The 19,032-nt window shown below is 31.0% G+C and overlaps 2 protein-coding genes across 3 annotated transcripts; both read right to left on the reverse strand.

The window, feature by feature from the left end:
- Positions 1-3,587: 3,587 nt before the first annotated feature.
- On the reverse strand, positions 3,588-7,828 carry LOC114419050 (cell wall protein RBR3-like). The gene is made up of 6 exons (XM_028384643.1): positions 7,549-7,828; positions 7,236-7,382; positions 7,046-7,157; positions 6,088-6,202; positions 4,692-5,645; positions 3,588-4,156 (listed from the first exon to the last, which is right to left on the reverse strand). Exons 2-6 carry the CDS (start codon positions 7,360-7,362, stop codon positions 3,917-3,919), a joined length of 1,548 nt encoding a protein of 515 aa, XP_028240444.1. The 5' UTR covers positions 7,363-7,382; positions 7,549-7,828; the 3' UTR covers positions 3,588-3,916.
- Positions 7,829-14,298: 6,470 nt separating this feature from the next.
- LOC114419664 (protein yippee-like) lies at positions 14,299-17,580 on the reverse strand. Of its 2 annotated transcripts, none has more exons than XM_028385405.1 (6): positions 17,408-17,580; positions 17,029-17,149; positions 15,431-15,474; positions 15,039-15,147; positions 14,870-14,925; positions 14,299-14,540 (listed from the first exon to the last, which is right to left on the reverse strand). In XM_028385405.1, the coding sequence occupies exons 2-6, from the start codon at positions 17,122-17,124 to the stop codon at positions 14,468-14,470; spliced, it is 378 nt and encodes a 125-aa protein (XP_028241206.1). In that variant the 5' UTR covers positions 17,125-17,149; positions 17,408-17,580; the 3' UTR covers positions 14,299-14,467. The 2 variants fall into 2 exon arrangements, with proteins under 2 accessions (XP_028241206.1, XP_028241207.1); XM_028385406.1 differs by having other exon boundaries at positions 14,455-14,540; positions 17,029-17,142.
- Positions 17,581-19,032: the final 1,452 nt, after the last annotated feature.

Below are 19,032 nucleotides of genomic sequence, written 5' to 3' on the forward strand. Positions count from 1 at the left end.
TACCTCATGATATGCTCATTTCTCCTTCTGTTACTGGAATATTAATAAGTTGCTTTCTATTTCAACATACCCTTGCCTTGCCTTCTTATATTAGGGTGCTACCAATAGCTCTATTGGGTTGGTTTGAGATTTCATTTCACGTTCGTCCTCGATCTTTTTCATTTCAGTAATTTCGGTGTGATTTTCAAATTCTCATTTCTCATTTGCTGATACACTTCAAACTTTCATGCATCCCCATGCATATATCATAGCAATATCAATAATTAATGTTTCAACTAAATAAAATAATCATATGATTTCTAAGACTTTTTATTCATAAGTATAAGAAGATTTATCACACTCACACGTTTCTGTTTAATTAATCGAGTTAAACTCTTGGTTTGATTTCCAAAACTAGTAAGTCTTTTAGTCGCTCAGTTTAGGATAAGGATAAGGAGAATAATAATGCGTACAAATTCGTGTACGCACAAAACCGTTATACATCCAATCTCCTTTGATTTAATTTCCATCAAAGGGTTTATTTTTTTAAAACTAATATTCAACCAATATAAGTCATATACACCTCTCTTCGTACTGTCTTCGTATAAACAGTTTTCATCCCATATAGCATTGTTGTTAAGATAATGACAGGTCTAGAGTTTATAATTATTTATGCCAATTCAAAGTTGTACCAATCATTCAATACAGCTATACGAACAGTGTTTGCACGAAACAGTACGAATCCCCTTGTTTTAATTTCATTGTATAAATATTATATTAAAAAAATGAAAACAAGAACTTTGACGGAAATCAGGAGGGGTGATTTTATTTAACTGTTTCATGCTACACAAATTCGCGTAAACTAGTATGCAGGCCATGCCATGTAATGCACGGAAAATTAGCTAGCATTCAATTATTATTTTGATTAATATAAATTAAATATTAAAAATTTGTAAGGTAACTAAATATATCTTTTATTGATATTAAAACTTATAAATTATTTATTTAGTCAATAGACCTGGAAGGGTTACCTTAGTCAATGCAATTCTTGTTTCCATCTCGATGCATACTATGCATAAAAGCAATGGCTCCCTCAGAATGTTTGTGATACTTTAGATAGGTTGTGTCGTCAATTTATTTGGAGTGGTAATATGGAGAGGAGAATCCATTTGGTGAAATAATGGAACACAATTACTAAGGAACGAAAGCATGGTGGCTTAGGTACGGTGTTCGAATTGCGCGTTTTCAAAATGTCTCGCTTCTAGGAAAGCTTATTTAATTGGGACATATTTCATTCCTAATAATTAAGCTTTGGGTGCAGCTTATATGCAGGAAAAATATTCTCTGGAAGACGTTGATGATGACCATTTGCTTTCTTTGAAAGGTTCTTATTATTTTATTACCTCTCTAAATTGGTTTGCTTTTCAAATTGGAGATGACAATTGCAGCATGTGGTTTGATATCCTTGGTTTGAAGCTGAGGCTTTGTCTTTACACAGTGCTTAGGTGCATGTTAATGACTTGGGCCTAAGGGTTAAGGATGTGCTGAATGAGGAGGGACGGTATCTGCATAATGTATCCACAATTATTCCTCATAACATTAAGGACAAAATTATGTCTATGAAGATTAATTTGCATGCTAATGTCCCGGATGATATTGGCATATTGTCTGGAATATGGAAATATTTCTTGCATTATGCCCTAGGTGAGATTCTTTTTGTGACAACTGGCTCGTAATGCCCTTCCTACAAAAAACTTTCCTTGTTCGTAGACACTTATTCACAGATGCCATATGCCCTAATTGTGGTTTGCATGATGAGGATCTTTATCACATATTTTGGTAATGCAATAATAATGTGAGAATAGTTTAGCAGATGCTTGGAATGTTAACCTTCCTACCCCTGATTCTAACATGACGTGCTTACATTGGATTCGGTTGCAAATTGGTTGCTGGGGTAAGTTGCTCCACCCTTTGGAAGTTCTGGAAAGCTTCTAATGAGTACATAACTGATTTAGTTGACCTCAAATGGATAGTGCTTTTCTTGTAAAGATTATAAGGACTTAGTTGACTGGATCAAATAAAATTAGTCTCCCATTACATGACTATTATTATTGATTCCAAAAAAATTTACACAGAGATAAAATTAAACACAAATTTTCTCATTATATAAATCATTCATTCTCATGTGAATATAATTAAATCTTATATTACTATGTAACCTATAGGTTAGATTATTAGGATTTTGATTATGAAAAAATTAAATTTATTAAAAAAGAAAGTATTATTATACTAATAATAATAATAATAATAAAATATTCAATAATGCTAGTTTTTTAAGATGATAAATAATATTAATACGATGTATTTAATTTTCTTTCACTAGTATTTTAAATTAAATATTCATTGACCAGATCCATTTCTTTTTTATTTATAACTGATATTTCTGCAAATATAATTCTGAGAAGATAGTAGTGATTATTATTGACTTGTTAATAGAAATCAATACAAATTAACTAGTTATTAAGAGTAACTATTTTTAAAAAAAAATAATTATGTCTAATGTGTTTTGCTCTTAATTTTATGTAAGTATTTGATAACACATTAACGTATGTTTGCCCAGTGATTTTTTGTTTAACTTCAAAGCTATTTCTAAGTTAAAACTGAAAATATTTGAAGAAGAAAAGAAGAAACATTTTGTCAATTATCTCCTCTCTTTTTGGCTTAAAAAGACATTTTAATATAAAAGTTTTTTTTAAAAAAAAAATATATTATCACGTCAAATACAAAGGACAATTATAAATAAAATATTAATTAAATTTACATGAAATATTTTAATGATAAAAAGAAAGTAACATAAAAACATACATGTAGCTCAATTGTTTGAAAAATATATAAAAAATAAATAAATAAATAAATGAAAATGATCGAGACCACACGTTCAAGAAGGTATAAGAGAATGATAAAAAGAAAGTAACATCAAGGGATGTAGTTGAATTGTTTGAGCAATATACATGAATTGTTAACTTGTAAATATGCTGCACAAGTTCCAAAAGCTCACCCAATTAATTTTTTAAAAAACTTCATATTCTCGTATGCATAAAGATATTACATATTTTTTTTCAAGAGACTCTATATAAAAAATATTTGGCCCAGCTTTCTCTTATAAAGATAAGAACCATAACACCAGTATTCCAGTAATGCCAAATTTTAGAAGTACAAACAAGGCAAAGAGAAAAGTAAGCTATAAACTCCTGCCCCCACATGGCTATCAAAACAAAATTTATTGATAAACTGGTGTTCACTTAGTATAACATCGACTTTTATAAAATATACTTTAAATTTGGATCTTATAAAAAAAATAAACATCATTTTAAACGTGAGTCTTATAAATAAGAACAAAAATAGTACAAATAATGACCGAAAAGATTTTCTTGAAATATTGTTCACTCAAGGATTATGTCATATAATATATCATATTCCATAATTAAGCATATTTATGTCATTTTAACATCTATTTTCTTTTACCAAACAAATTAGAAATTTATCCCTTTTCTGTTCTTTTTCTTTCCTCACTTATTTTCCTAACCAACAAAGCAGAATCAGGTAGATTTAGTGTGTAAAAATTGAACGAGATTGTCAATTGGTAGTTCAAGGTTCGGTACAAACAATCCTCGTGACACAAACATGCTTAAGTGCTTTCCTACAATAAAGCTCATAAAATGTCTCGAGGCACACTTCTATTGTATCACAACTCTAGCAGGCACAGAGGCAATGCACCACTATACTACAAACTTTCTTCACTAGCACTCTATTTGGAAACATGGTATCACATGAACATATGGGTGCTGTTTGTTGTACCACATACAAATAAAGTGGCAAAAGTGGCAAGAGCAGTGATGATGATCATGCCTAGCCCATCATGGATTGATGATTCCCATCAAGAGTTTCCCTTCTCACTTGCAAAATCATTTTCTTCAGCCTCACTTCCATCATAAGATATGGAGCTGTTATTAACACTTGGTTCAGAGCTGGTAGTGCTGCTTGTGGCAAGTGGAGAATCAGAAGCACTCACTGTCCTGCTCTTTGAGGAACTACCTGATCTCACACTGTACATAGAGGAAGCTGGAATGCTTGTCACAAGAGGCCGCATATTACCTTGGAAGCTTCGCCTTATGTCCTGTGGAAGAGAAACCAAACACACACTTGTAAAGTTGCCTATATGAAGCACAAGTGAATGATTCCATGCTTGTGTCAAATCAGTGTATACATTATTTATTGCTGCATAATGTATTATACACATTCGAATTCAGATACACTTTGTGTGCTGTTTAAAACTGTCATCTAATCCAGATATTCAGAAATCTTTGTCTTTGTCAACATATTGTTGCAAGTTCTAACATACTTCCACTATATCTCAAATGTACTTACTATATATCAACATTAAAATTAATGTCAATCTACTGAAGCAATAAAATAAAATTCTTTCTACAGTCATTCTGTTACTTAATGTCATACATGGGAATATGAACATGCCATGTTATTGACATATAAGGAACAGAAATAACCCTTTTGAATTACTGTCTTTTACTTCAAGGCATGTACCAAGGTTAAACAATTGAAAGCATTAATATCTTTCTCTTGATCATTAATTAAAACTACATAATCTAATTGATTTCAGATAAAAACACGAGTAATGGAATAAATGGATATACCATATGCCTCATTGCCATATCTAAAGACTTCTTTGAAAGTGTAGTTCCAAATCCAGAGCTACCGGAAGAAGATTTTCCATAAGAATTCTCACGAGATGAATGGTGGTCTTCATGTTTTGGGGGGGCCAGTTTCCTCATGTTCACTACTCTTTCAACCATCTTTGTCCCAATCATAACTGGGCTTTCATCATCTCCATCAGTGAAACGAGCTCTACTCAAAACTTGCATAGAGGTGTGATTATTGTGGACCAGCCCCGTTGAAGTTCTTCCTTTGGAAGGGGTACTTGCCTGCCTTCTAGATTTTGCATTGCTGCTGGCATCAACAGAAGATGATCTAGAATTCGGTGCACCAGGCCTAGTCCTAGTGGCTGAAGCAGGTCTATCTGACAATGATGTCTTCAAATTTGGAGGAGCATCAAGTGAGAAACCAGGCATTTGTGAGGGTTCCCATGGTCTAGATCTCACCGAGGGAGAGCTGCCACGTGATTGCACTGGATTCTTAGCAACTAAAGGGCCAGGGCGTGCTTTCGATGCTGATGAAGGTCTAGTAGGAGGAGCAGATGCTCCAAATGCCCTTGATGGGGTTGATGATCTAAGTGTTGGTGTTGCTGATCTCTGAGATGTCTTTGGAGGTGCCAAGGAAGGCCTTGCAGTAGGTGTTGAGGACCTGGCAGTGGATCTTGTAGGAGTGGATGATCTCACTGGTGGAGCTGTTGACTTTGCAGATGGTAAGGTGGCCCTGGAGGTAGGTGTGGATGGCCTAGAGGATTTGGTTGTTGAAGGTAATGTTGGCCTTCCAGATGGAGTTGAAGATCTTGAAGTGGCTGGGGTTAGACCCCCAGATGATGAAGGTCTCCTACTACCATTTGTGGAAGAACCTAGTCCTGGCATTGATGCATGATGCTTGGAAACTACATTGCTTCTTAAAGCAGGATCTGCTTGGATATTTGCTACCTGCAATACAAGATACAGCATAACAAGAAAGTTGCAAGTATTTTATCAATTAAACCAGCTAGAACAACAGAATCCATTACTAATAATTGAAAGAGAAATGCTTGCAACATACTCTTTTGAACACACCCTCTATTATACAGGATGAAGTTTATTGGAAATCTCAAAAATTAAATCATGGGTCATGCTTCTTATTTAATAAGTTTCACTCATGATTTTGTAGTTTTCAATAAATTTTAACCAATAAAAGAGTGTTTTAGAAGGAGTGTGTTAGAGGGTGTGTTTGTAGCATTCCTCTAGTTGAAATTCAAAAGAATTCAAGGTTTTGGTACAGGTAGAGGAATTATAAAGGCAAAGTGCTGTGCTAACTGCTATGTACACTATACGCATCCAACCAATTGATTTGGTTCAACAACATCCAAATCTCCTTTTAAATGGTTCTTACCCTAGGTTTTAAAGCTGTAGGGCGAGCATTACGAGTCTCCTGTTCACTCTTTACTGATATTTGTGACTCTTTCTCTAAAGTAGGAAAAAGAGGTGCATCTGGTGGTGCAAGAAGCCTGATAACAGAAATCTTCATGTCAATAAAGTATGTAACTATGGTGGACAAAAATGGTAATGTAATATAGATGCAAACTAGGAATGAGGTAAAAGACATACGGCATGGATCTATTGCTTATGTATGTGTTATGCAATGCAATTTGGTTCTTTTCAGCATGAAGGGTTTTCAAATCAGTGGAAAAAAATATTGAATTCATTTCTGATACCTACACTAAAGGTTTTCATTAAGATTAAGGTGATCATAGATTCTCTTTTCTGCGAATATGACATCAATTTTGGAAGAGGATATATGAAAAGTAAAGCTTGATGTTAACTTAATAGCTTGTTTCCTTTGGAGAAAACATTCAGCACAATACTCAAGCTCGCCATTAAAAATGGGAAACTGAAAAGCTCCATTGATTGCAAGGAGAGTGTGATTATCAGAGAAAACATTTGAGAAGCGAATTAATTATGAATCATTTCTCGCGAATCATTAATAAGAAAAGAACAGGAACATAAAGGGAGGAAGTTGGAGCTACATGTGCGACAAGAAAATGTCATTGACAAAAATTCAAGGGGGAAAAAAACACTTTTCAGCTTCAGAAGTAACCTCAAATGGCGACCATGCAATTTAATCATATTAAAGATTCACTAATCATTTTGCAATGTAAATGGCGTTTCACATCACTATTGTGACTGCTTCCATCTGGACTAGAAGAATTTTCTCTAACATCAGATTAAATACAAAACCAAATGCTCAACAAAACTTTAATTCAATTAATTAGAATTTTCAAGATCTATAAACTCGTACAGCTAAATCACGCACACCCCATCAGCAATCAAAAGTTAAAGTCCAAAATTACCATTCATAGTCAGACTTGTCAATCTCTGAATTCAAAAACTCTTCAACTTCATTCTTCCTTGGTGGCACCGAAGACACGATCTTGGAAATCATGGAGCCCCCATCATTGGATTCTGTAATCAAGCAACATAATTAATCATTAATCAGAACATAACAAGTGCCACACAAAACATGAAAAGAAAAAAACATACCCAAATTGGACAAATGAAGTTCCTCAGAGTTTTGAAGCAGAACAAGGTTGTTTTTCTCATTCTCTTTCTCCCTCCTCCTCAGCTCGAGGAACAAAGAGAGCTCTTCATCTCTCTGCTTCATCACCATCACCTCAGCTTCTCTTCTCTCTAGAAAAAATATTCAAAAATCAAGCTTTGATTATCCCTTCAAGCAAAAATCACCAAAGCCTCAGTCTTTCAACCAAAACTTAATGATTGGAAGCCTAAAAAATGTCATGAAGGAAGATGATCCAAAAGGGTATAGTGAAAAGCCACCCAACAAGGATCTAATTACCGTTATGTGGTGAAAATGCAAGGAAACAAAAATTGGGTCGACACAAATTTTCTTCAATAAGCTAAGAACTCAGCTAGTGTTAGATGAAGAGTTGAGTCACGAGTACAAGGTAGATTGAGTTGTGTTTGTTTGGTTTGGAAGAAGAAAAAACTATTTTTGCTCGAAATGTTTGATTTGGTGATTGATGAAGTGCCTTGACAAGATTGGAAGTTGCAGTTGCTGTGCACCTCTGTCTAGTTAGCGTTCAGATGTTTGAAAACGGAAGACAAGTAGTAAGTAATAAGTAATACAATAAAAACAAAAGATTTGAATTCAATTTTTGCGGTTTATTTATTTGTTTCGCTGACACAGTTAATGCCTTTTATTAAAATATTTTGCTTTAAAATTCATTCTTGGAAAGTTTGTCCATTGGTTTTGAGGCGAATGACGATGCTGCCAGTCTTGGGAATATATGATATGCTTATAATTCAAGTCCAAGAGCAATATAAAGGCACCAACATATCTTAAAAGAAGAGAAATGTTATGTTCTTAAAAGATCATATCATATACTTTTTCAATGATATTTTCCATTCTTTTTTATCTATTTATCTGAGAAGATAATACAAAGATTGAAAATAAAATAAAATAAATATTTCCCCCTTTATCAAAATAAATTAAATTAAATTAATATCTTCATTTATTTTAAAATTACTTTTTAAAATGATTTTTAGTATTATTTCATTAGATATAAATATTTAAAAATTATATAGAAATAACAACATAATTTAAAAGATAATAATTAACATTATCTTAAACATATAAAATAATACATAATAAAAAAATCTTGCAAAAAATAGACAGATAAATGGCATTATCATTTAAAAAAAACTAGGGTCAGATTAATTTATCTATCTATCTGATTCTTTTTTCTTAGTTGTTGCCTAAAGTGCCAAACCACATTGATTAATCAATGGAGTCTTTTATTTTTATTTGATAATGATGAATCTTTCAATCTGAATCATATACGGCATTGTCATTCCAAGATAAAAAATATGACTTCACAGAATGAACAAATAGCCATATATACCTGAGAAACAAAAAGTGAATTACGATGAAGTGATAAAAGAAGAGAACAAAAACATTATTAATTCTGTCCTATATGTAATAGCATATAAAAGTCTCAATCACAATTACTTATGTCCTCATTGCCTTTCAAAAATGGTGATGGGACAAACATGAAACGTGGGCTGTTAGATTCCTCGGGATGTAGAAAAGAATGATCTAACGGTTCTGAGTTGAGAGAGGAGGGTCATCGTAAATCGTGCGGTTCAAAATTTGGATTGGAGGAACACGCTCCTCTCTGATTGTGAGGGTCCCATTGAAAAGGATCTTTGCTTATTAACTTTGCGAATAGCATTTATGACTGCTTCTGAACTGCTCACCCATCACTGAATCACACTGCCCCCACACTCTGCCAGGTTTCACCATCCATCATAAATAGTATTTTTTTTCCCTTTTTCTTACTTAAAAATGTCTCAATCTCTTAAGCTAAAATTTAAGAATTCTTTTTTCAATTCTATTATTTAAATATCTAATAACGAATATACCTTATTTGACATTATATTCAAAATATAATTATATATCCACGGGGGACTAGGGAGGCTTAAAATGACACTTACACTAACTATTACAATCTTCAGTTAAATAGATAAAAACTAATTATTTAATTAGTCAAGATGAATAAAAATTATTACATTGATTATTTTTTCATAATTTTTAATTTTTTTCTAAGAATATTTATACATTAAGGTAAATTCTACTATGAACTATCTTTTAGGTGACTCACCAATGGACCATTTATTTGAACGGCTAGATATATTAATAAAAAAAATTAAGGGTAAATAGTCATTTTTGTTCTTCAATGTGTAATTTGTTGATAAATGCATTCCCCAAAGATGAAAATGCAAAATTCAATCCCTAAAAGTGTAAAAAATGCAACAAATATATCCAACCGCTAACTTGCATTCATCACCGTTAATAGAATAGTCTACGTGACACGGAGGGACAAATTTGTCACTAAAATGATTGCTAACATGGATTTCCAATATAGGGACATATTTACTATGATATTTTTTTTACTTTCCGTCTTCTCACCCATTGACAAATGTGTTCTTGAAAGATAAAAATGCAAAATTTAGTCGCCCAAAGTATAAAAAGTGCGACAAATACATTCAAACGTTAATAATGAATTGTATAGGAAAAAAAGATTAAAAAAACAGTAAAATGCAACTTAAGAGTTGAACTCTTATACTTTGATTATCTATCTATTTATCCATCTATCAAATTGTTAATTAGTTCTTTAATTAATCAATATAACTACTTATTTTTCAAAATAAAATAAATTTCTTTAGTTTTATGATATAAAAAAATTGAGTTACCATTTAAAAAAATGAGAGCCTTTTATTTCTGGAAATTTTTTTTTTCTTCAACCAAGTATTAATCTTTATTACATACTCTACCAAAGTATGCTAAATGAAATGTAAGGTCACTACAACCCCTAAATCAGTCAAAGATACAATTCTCCATCCCAAAGGCAAAGAATAAATCTCTGTATTAGTTTTTTTTATTTTGTTTTGAAGTTAACATTTGTATTAGTTTGAACATTATTATATTCTTTATTTAAATTTATTTGGGCTTTTTTATTTGTTAGTAATTGTTTTCATTTCATTCATATTATGTATAATAAGTATTGTCTCGAGTGAAAACACATCAGGTTTATTGAAGGAATTCTTTCATATTTGAGGTATATATATACATTTTATTGATTAAGAAAAAAGACTTATAATTTGACTTTAGTTTTATCTAGTTTAAATTTTGTGAGACTTTTTTTAAAAAAAAAAACATAGTTGATTAAATCCTTTTTTAAAAAACATAAACTTGATCCCGCGGCCGATTGTGTTTTTTTTACTCAAAACTCTATGACATATTATTTTCAATATAAATATGAGGGTTCTTAAGTTGAAATTGGGATATGGAATAATTTTAAAGATTAAAAGTGAGAAATTTGTAAAAATTTGATAAAATTATAAAATATAAGATAAAAAAAATTTAACAGCAAAGATTAAAGTTTGACAAGAAAATCAATATAATAAAAATATATATATTAAAAGACAATTTTAAAAATATATTACATAAGTACTAAACGAATAGGAGCAGTAAATTAAAAACTAATAATAATAATAAGTCACAATCTATTATTAACGTTAGGATATATTTGTCGCACTTTTTATACTTTCGGAGACTAAATTTTGTATTTTCATCTTTCAAGGGACGTATTTGTCAGCGGAGTGAGAAGACGAAAAATAAAAAAAAAAATTATTATTATGGCAAATATGTCTCTATGCTGACAATCCAGGTTGACAATCATTTCATTGACAAATTTGTCTCTCTGTGTCATGCAGGCTATTTTATTAACGGCCGGATATATTTGTCGCACTTTTTACACTTGAGAGACTAAATTTTTTATTTTTATCTAGCGAGTTACAAGGAAGTGATTATTTACCCAAAAATTAATGATTGAGATTGTTATTAGTAATACAATTTACACTTTAGTCCTTGTATAAATCTATAATTTGTGGACCAATTTACAAAAAAACATTTGGACAGATTTGGCAGTCTGGAATCCTAAGTTTTCGCCATTCTCCTTTTGAGACACCATGATCCTCTCTACATCAAAGATATAGACCTGCGAATGAACATCATAAGGATGCACTGAAGCAACTCCACCATGAATTGCCAATGAAGTCCATCCACGAGCATTAATGTCACACTTTTGTTTTCTATAAAATGCACTCATTCATCTCACACTCTTTTGAAGAATGTTCAAGAAAATTTTCTCAACCCTCTACCATTGATAATTTCTACTCACTATGTCTCGCAATACACATCTTGTTAGAAGTCTGATTATACGTCGTTCAAGAAACATTTGAGCATGTTCCAGCTATTCTTGAAGCTCTTCAAGTTCAGATCCTAATCCGTTGTGTGAATGACCTTTGATTTGATTTGGTTTCCTTCTTTCTTTGATTTGATTTGGTTTCCTTCTTTCTTTGATTCAATTTAGTTCCCTTCACAGTTTTTTTTAATGTTTAGGAATTTTTGGAGGCTTCAACATGATTAATTAATTAACTTTTATATTTACATGATAAATTTAATTTCACAATAATAATTAAAGAAGATCAACGGAGAGATAAAATCAAAACATTGATATTTTAAGACATGGATATTTTGTAGATCTAAATAAATAATAAAAGTCATGGATTGGGATCTCGATTACACTAACAGATGCGCAACAACTTCTTCCGTGTCTCAACAAAAATTCAAAGGACTATTCTGCAATTTTAAAAACTTTCTTTAACACTGTTGAATATCGGTTCAATGTTACCTCTAATGCCTAGTCATTTAGCTAGTGCACCCATGGACCATATGTTTAAATGGTTCACCATTGAATTCATCATACATTAAATTATTTTAGAGTAAATTTTAACAAATAAATATAACTTATTTTATTGATAATTCAACAAATATACTCACCTCCATGAATAAATGAATGTAATCATTAATAGATATCATAATAATTTGAGATAAAAAATAAGAAAATAGTTTTATACGTATTTCTTATAATTATGATCAATAAAATATTATAAGTAATTGTTTTTCTTGATCCAACAGAACACCTCAAGATCAATATATTAACAAATTACTAACAACCCATATTATTAAAATAATTATTTTTTAACGATTTGTTTTTAAATGTGATCGATTGAGATTTTATACAATTTGTTAAAATACTTAATGACATATATGTAATAATGATATTAACAGAAGAGTTTAATTTTGATAAGTTGATATTATCATTGAATCATGTATTAGAAAATTATTTAATAATTTTATTGTACTGACAAGTACTAACAATTATACGATAAATTAATTAAACTCATCAAATAATGTGATGACATTTCAATAAATATGAAATGATAACTAACTCAATTTTTTTTATCAGCAATACTAAAATATATAACTAACTCAAATGATAAAGTCTTCTACAAATGAATTTAAAAACCTCCTCTTGATGTGCACTCATGCATTGACATGCTTGTTCTTAAAACGTGTGAATTCTTCATTGATTAGAATTTTAAAGAATTTTCCAAATCAATTACTTCTATCTATTTTCAAAAAAATCAATAGTATAAACATTTTATAAAGAAGGTATATCTAAATTAATTCTTAAAGCATGAATGAACGTGCCATGTTCATTCTTCAATTGTGGAATCCCGTGCACAAATGCTTGAATAATTCACCGTTTGTACAAAGACCATCATTTAGAAACTTACAAAACTTGAAGGAAAATGTGCTCTTGAATCTGCCAATTAATAATGTTTTGGCATTTGAAGGGAAATATATGATAGAATTAAATAATATTTACCATATAACAAAAATTGAATAATATTTCATTTAACATGTTAGGAGATACAAGGTGGGTGAAATAATTAAAAGAGAATGAAAAATTGTCTTTTATAGCATCACAGAGGAAAACATGATGACCTTTTCCTCAAACGGGTTTAATGTGGCCATGCCAATTTCCGAAAGCTTACACCATATCCATATCCTCATGTTATGGGAGGTGGATCACTTGAACAAAGATTCTGTTTGAACATGGAAACAATGAGTGCAATTAGTACTCCAAACTCATCACAGCTTTTATTCCAGAACTATCATTTCGTTTATTTTAAAAATTTTGAATTAACTTCATTTTATATTTTAAGTAATTTTAACTAAAACGAAAATTTAAATATATAGATCAATTCATTTTTAAGAAAACTATTTTTTTTATTCACAACAAACAGTTGCAGTTTCCTTTAAAATAATTATTCACTAAAAAAGTCTATTTTAATTAGTTGGATGTGATGTGCAAGTGTTATAGATCACTTATCGATAAACAAAAAAGAATAAAAAATATTCAATATGCACTAAATTAATTAATTAAACTTGTATTTTCTTAATTAAGGAATTAAGTCTTTCAAAAAAAACTACCAATTGATTATTTTAAATGAAACATGTCTAATTCATTGCAATAAAATAAATTAAAACATGAATGAAACACCTTTTATTTTTTTTACCTAAATCATAACAAATGATTTAAGAGTTGAGCCAACAAAAAGAATAAATTACCCTGACATTTCCTGAAATGTTATCGAATTACACAAAATATATTTATTTTTTTTGCCTTTACAATGACGTCCCTTACAATAGAATACAATGTAAACCTTAAAGGGGTGTGTGTAACGTAAAAAATAAAATAAAAAAATGGGTGTGTAATTTGATAAAATTGTTAATATAATTTGCTCAAAGAGGTAAGTTGGCTAAATTAATATAAGATGCAACGTACTAAATACTCAGATAAATACTGTCTCACAGGTGGCACCTTCTAGAGTTTTTGAGAATATCCACGAAGACCATAGAAGGAACCACTAGCCTTTGATCAGTTTGATGTTTCATTTGGCGTTAAATTGGCTCATTTTTTACGTGCTTGTTTTGTTGCCCAAATGTTATAACCATCTACTTTTTTATAATGCATAAATCAACGGCTTCAAACACCCCTAGGATTTTTACCAATGCCCTGATTTTCTAGCTCCTTCATTCATAATTGTTTAACTTTGTGTACATAACTAAAGAGAGAGAGATTATATATGGGGCATAAAGATAAGGCAAGAAAGACGCAGAGAAAGGACATGTTGGCTCTGAATTGAAATATAAATTGTAACTTTCAAAGCTCTTTGAGTTGCAAATATACTATTATACTACCATTTCTAATAGCTAAGATAGCAGATTTTCATAAAGTGGAAGCATGGAGAATGTACAATTCAAACATGGAATGAGCAAATTAATCATCAGCATCACTTCCAGCTGCTTGAGCTGCCAAGTAGAGGCTGCCATCAGGTCCCAACACCTTAAACCTACTCAATAACAAAGCACTTGCCATCAAAATGTGAACTAATGAATTCTTTCTCCACCCCCCTCATTGGCACCATTTTTAAAAGGGACAAAATTTAGATTTAGTTTCTTATGTGCTTTTTTTTATGTTGTTCTCTAATTAGAATTAGTGTTAAACCTTTATTATGCAAATTATCAAGGTAAAACTCCAATTCTGATTAGATAAACAGTATCAAAAGCACCTAAGGAACTACATCTAAGTTTTTGTCATTTTAATTACTCAAAAGACAGATAAAACAAAAGCTGTAGAGTATGCCTAAACAATAAACACATAGAATAACTAACTGGTTACCTTTCAAGGATAAACTTTCCTTCTTTGTACTTCTGAGTCTTCTCATGAGCAGCCTCCTAAAATGAAATAAAGTGAAATATTTTAAGAACAAAAATTTCCCAATGCCAATGACGTTTTGATAAGTAAACAGATAAATCGCAAAACATGAGCTTTAGAAACTGGTCCTTACATATCTCCACCCAACAATGGACCCACATACAACACAGAATATGTCAACGACAGTGTGCAATCCGGTGATCATCATCCGTTCTTCTTTCTCACCAACAGTGACATTCACACTGTCATAACATAGATTAACAAGATATTATTTGAAGCATTCATATATAACAATAATAGTGATCTTAAGTTTTCAATTTTTATCCAGTAGCAATTACACTATTGGTGCTTTCAAGATTTAGGAAAGATAGAGAAAAATAAATTGTTCTCAAAGATAGCAAATTCCACAAGAAAATAACTCAATTTTTATAGAAAAAGAAGTTTTCTTAAGCGAATTAAGGTTCAACATCAGCACATACTAATGCTTATGTAAATGTGGTAGTGAGAAAGTCAAATAACACTTACACTTTGTCAAAAAGAAAAGCTTTCCCATGCCTGCATTGGAAAGACTAAGAGAAAAGCAGGGTTAGCTTGTGTGCAAGTTACAAATTTTACTCATACATTTAGTTTGCATGATGAGCTGTACAATTAAGGGTTCAGATACATATTGGCAAGTGGCAACAAAGGGAAGTTGGAAGTGAAACAGCTACTATTCTCATCGTTCCCAAAATGTTTCTTTCATTTAACAAAATGAATTTGCAAGAGTAAACATATCACAGAAGGCATTAATCAGGTGCCATAATCAGGGCAGAGAATAATTTTAATGCTCTAGAAGTTTCATGTGAAACATTCTATACCAATTCTTATACAGAATTCAAATCAAAAGATAGTAGACCAATAAATTCATGATTTATGAAATTTGAATACACTGATAGAGACAAAATCCATAGTTTAAAGTTTAAACAAGTTCAGATCTGTTAAATGACAAAAAGATTTTACCAAGTCACCTGGGACAGGGAGCTGGGCCATTCAAATATAATTGAAAAGTCATATTAGGAAATTCAATCAAAAGGTCAACATTTTAGAAGTCTTTCAAGATATTCGGTTTATTTGAAAATAAGTCTTTCAAACACTTCATCCTCAAATTTGTACATCGTGGTTTCTGATTCATTTATTTACAATCTTCCTCAAAAAAGAATAACACTACATCATCAATGAATCAAGAAATTCATCTACGCAAGAAAACTTGTTGCTTAGAATCATCAGCATTTATGATTAGTATGAACTAATACGGCCTCACACGAAAAAGAACTCAAACAACTGACACTTTATCACCTTCCAAACACATTTATAATTAGTCCAAATAGAATGTCCTTCCACGGCCAAAGAATCACACAACAGCAGAGTATAATGTATCAACCCAACACAACCAAAAAACAAAAGCACGGATACATGAAATGACACGTGACTTCACTGAAACACCAATCCTTCCGGTGCCAAAGAATCACACAACAGCAGAGTATAACTTATCAACCCAACAACCCCAAAAAACAAAAAAAGCACGAACACATGAAATGACACGTGATTTGACCGAAACACCAATACAGAAAAATTGGAAACACTAATGTATAAGTACTTATATATAAGAAACACTAATGTATAAGTACTACTGATGGTTATATAAATGTTTGGTATGTATTTGAAAATGCTGAAAAGAAAATTCTTAAAATGTATGAGTGTGTGTGGATTCCTACCAGCACTTTAGCATTCCGAGTGTTAGCATTGAAAACGTTTGGACAGAGACACTATTTAGAAATGTCACTGTTTCATAAACCCAACATAATAAAACATATTAATTGGCAAGTTATATCTGATACTATTATCCACTTGAGTTGATCATATCCTATGTTCTTCTATTGCCACCCTCCCTTTGGGGTGAATCACTACATCCCTCTGATCATGATCAACCAGCAAGGAACATCACATAAAAGCCTTACATATATATCAACTAGTTATCTAGCAAAACCCCAATTATCCTTTAAAAAATTGTACAATCAAGTACTAAGAAATCAAAATAATGTTGCATGGAAGGAAAAAAACAAGGAGAAAAAAAGATTAAAAACCTTGGAAATGATATCATCCTCAAGAGCAAAATGTGTTTGGCAGTGTTTGCAACTATAGAAGTTTCCTTCAAGGTTGATCAAGAAAAGCCTTCCCATGTCTCCCTTTACACCAATCTATCAACTTGAAACCACCCACAAAACAGTTAAGACAAACTCATCAAAAAACCACCAAACAAGAAAAAAAAAATCACCAACCCAGAAAGGAAAATTAGAAAGCAAAGAGAACCCAGATAGTGTCAGCCCCAGAAAATCACCCCGGTAACGTAAAAATACGAAACTGAAATTGTAAACATGCAATGTAATGTAAACGACCCAACAAGTCAAAAAAAAAAAAGTTGAAATAAGAAAAGCGTGAATGTGAATGAGAAATTGCGGTTACCGAGAAATAGAAAGAGCAGAGAGGGTGGTGGTATTGTGTGCAATGCAATCAATGGATCTCCGAAATTTGGCGATTACAATGTGAAATGAAAGGGTTAGAGTTTGGCCCTGGGAATGATGACACTCGTTACAAACTTTGTGTGCATTCTTCTTAGGCACACATGTTTCTGTTACCTTGCTAATTGCTATTCGAAATTGCTTTTTATTTTTATTTTCATTCTTTTCACATGTTTTTAACATCCATCTTTTTCTTTAAGTAAAAATTTAAATTTTAAACTTAATTGAAATATATTGTGATGTAATTATGACTCAGTAGAATATTGCGCGTCCGTTACATTTTAATAATATATTAAAATCAAATTCTTTACGAATTATTCGGGACGTTGTTATACATTTTTTATAATTTTGAATAAATGTTATAAGTAAAAATTATGAATGAATTTTAAACAGTAAATGAAAATGTCTCATATTTAAAAAATAATGAAAATATGTAATCATATCTTCTTTGTTACGATAATATTTTTAAAAAAAATCTTCAATTCGGTCCACCATGTCCATAAGATCCTACACCACCTAACTGTGACCATTTTTAAAAATTATTAAAACTTGGATTTGGCTGGAGGTCTTCGCAAATTCAGTTGAATCGGTTAGGAAGGGGGTAAATTGATCTAATACTCTAATTATATTGATTTTCTCATACAGTTCAGTTATTTTGGCTGAAAATATAATTTAAAGATAAATCAGTTTTTCCGTAAAAAATAATCTAAATCAGTTTCGATTATATTAGTATTTCTTTTTTAAACTTCGCTCAAGTCTAGTCAAATAACTATTAACTATTAGTTAGTCACATATTTTGACACGAGTAATTTTACTTACACTATTCCTTAAAAAAAAAAAAACTCAATAATAAATCACTATAGTTAAAACGCATGGTTTCATTTTTTTAAAATATATATATAAAAAAATAATAATAACCACCCCCTTAGATTTATAACCACACGAAATCCCTTTTTAGTTTCATAACCACCCAAATCCACCTATTTCCAAATTTTCCATCTCTTCTTCTCTTGATTTTCATCTCTTAACCTTTAAAGCATCTTCTTCCTAGATTTTTATTTCTTAACCTTTAAAGCATCTTCTTCTATTGTTTCAAAATTAATCAAATTTATTGCATTCTTGTGTCATTTCCAAACACAAGAATGTGATTGGAGAAAAAAATAAACACCATTCATTTCCTTAAATTATCTATTTAATCTCTTTAAGGTAAAAATTTATAACCCATTGTATCAAATGGGTATTTTATAACATTGTTTAGTTATGGGTTGTGTGGAGAGGGTTAAAAAACTAAGTATTAGGAATTATTAGGGTTTTCTCAAAAAATCTAGGTTTGCTAAATTTGGGAATTTTATCTAATCTCTTATTTTCTTATTTTAAATGCTTAGATCTTGTAGAATATATGGTGGTTGATCCTCCCAGCAGCGACGTGGATTGTTGCGTTCTTTTGTGTGAGTAACTAATTTAGTTAGCGGCATTTTTTTTTAAGTTCTTTTAGAAGAAGCAAGTAAAATTCAAAATATATATAGTCTGTTGTGCTCTTTGAAATTTTAGGAGTACTTGAGAATAAAG

The sequence above is a fragment of the Glycine soja genome, chromosome 7, assembly GCF_004193775.1.
Source record: "Glycine soja cultivar W05 chromosome 7, ASM419377v2, whole genome shotgun sequence".
In the NCBI taxonomy this organism is placed as follows: Eukaryota; Viridiplantae; Streptophyta; class Magnoliopsida; order Fabales; family Fabaceae; genus Glycine; species Glycine soja.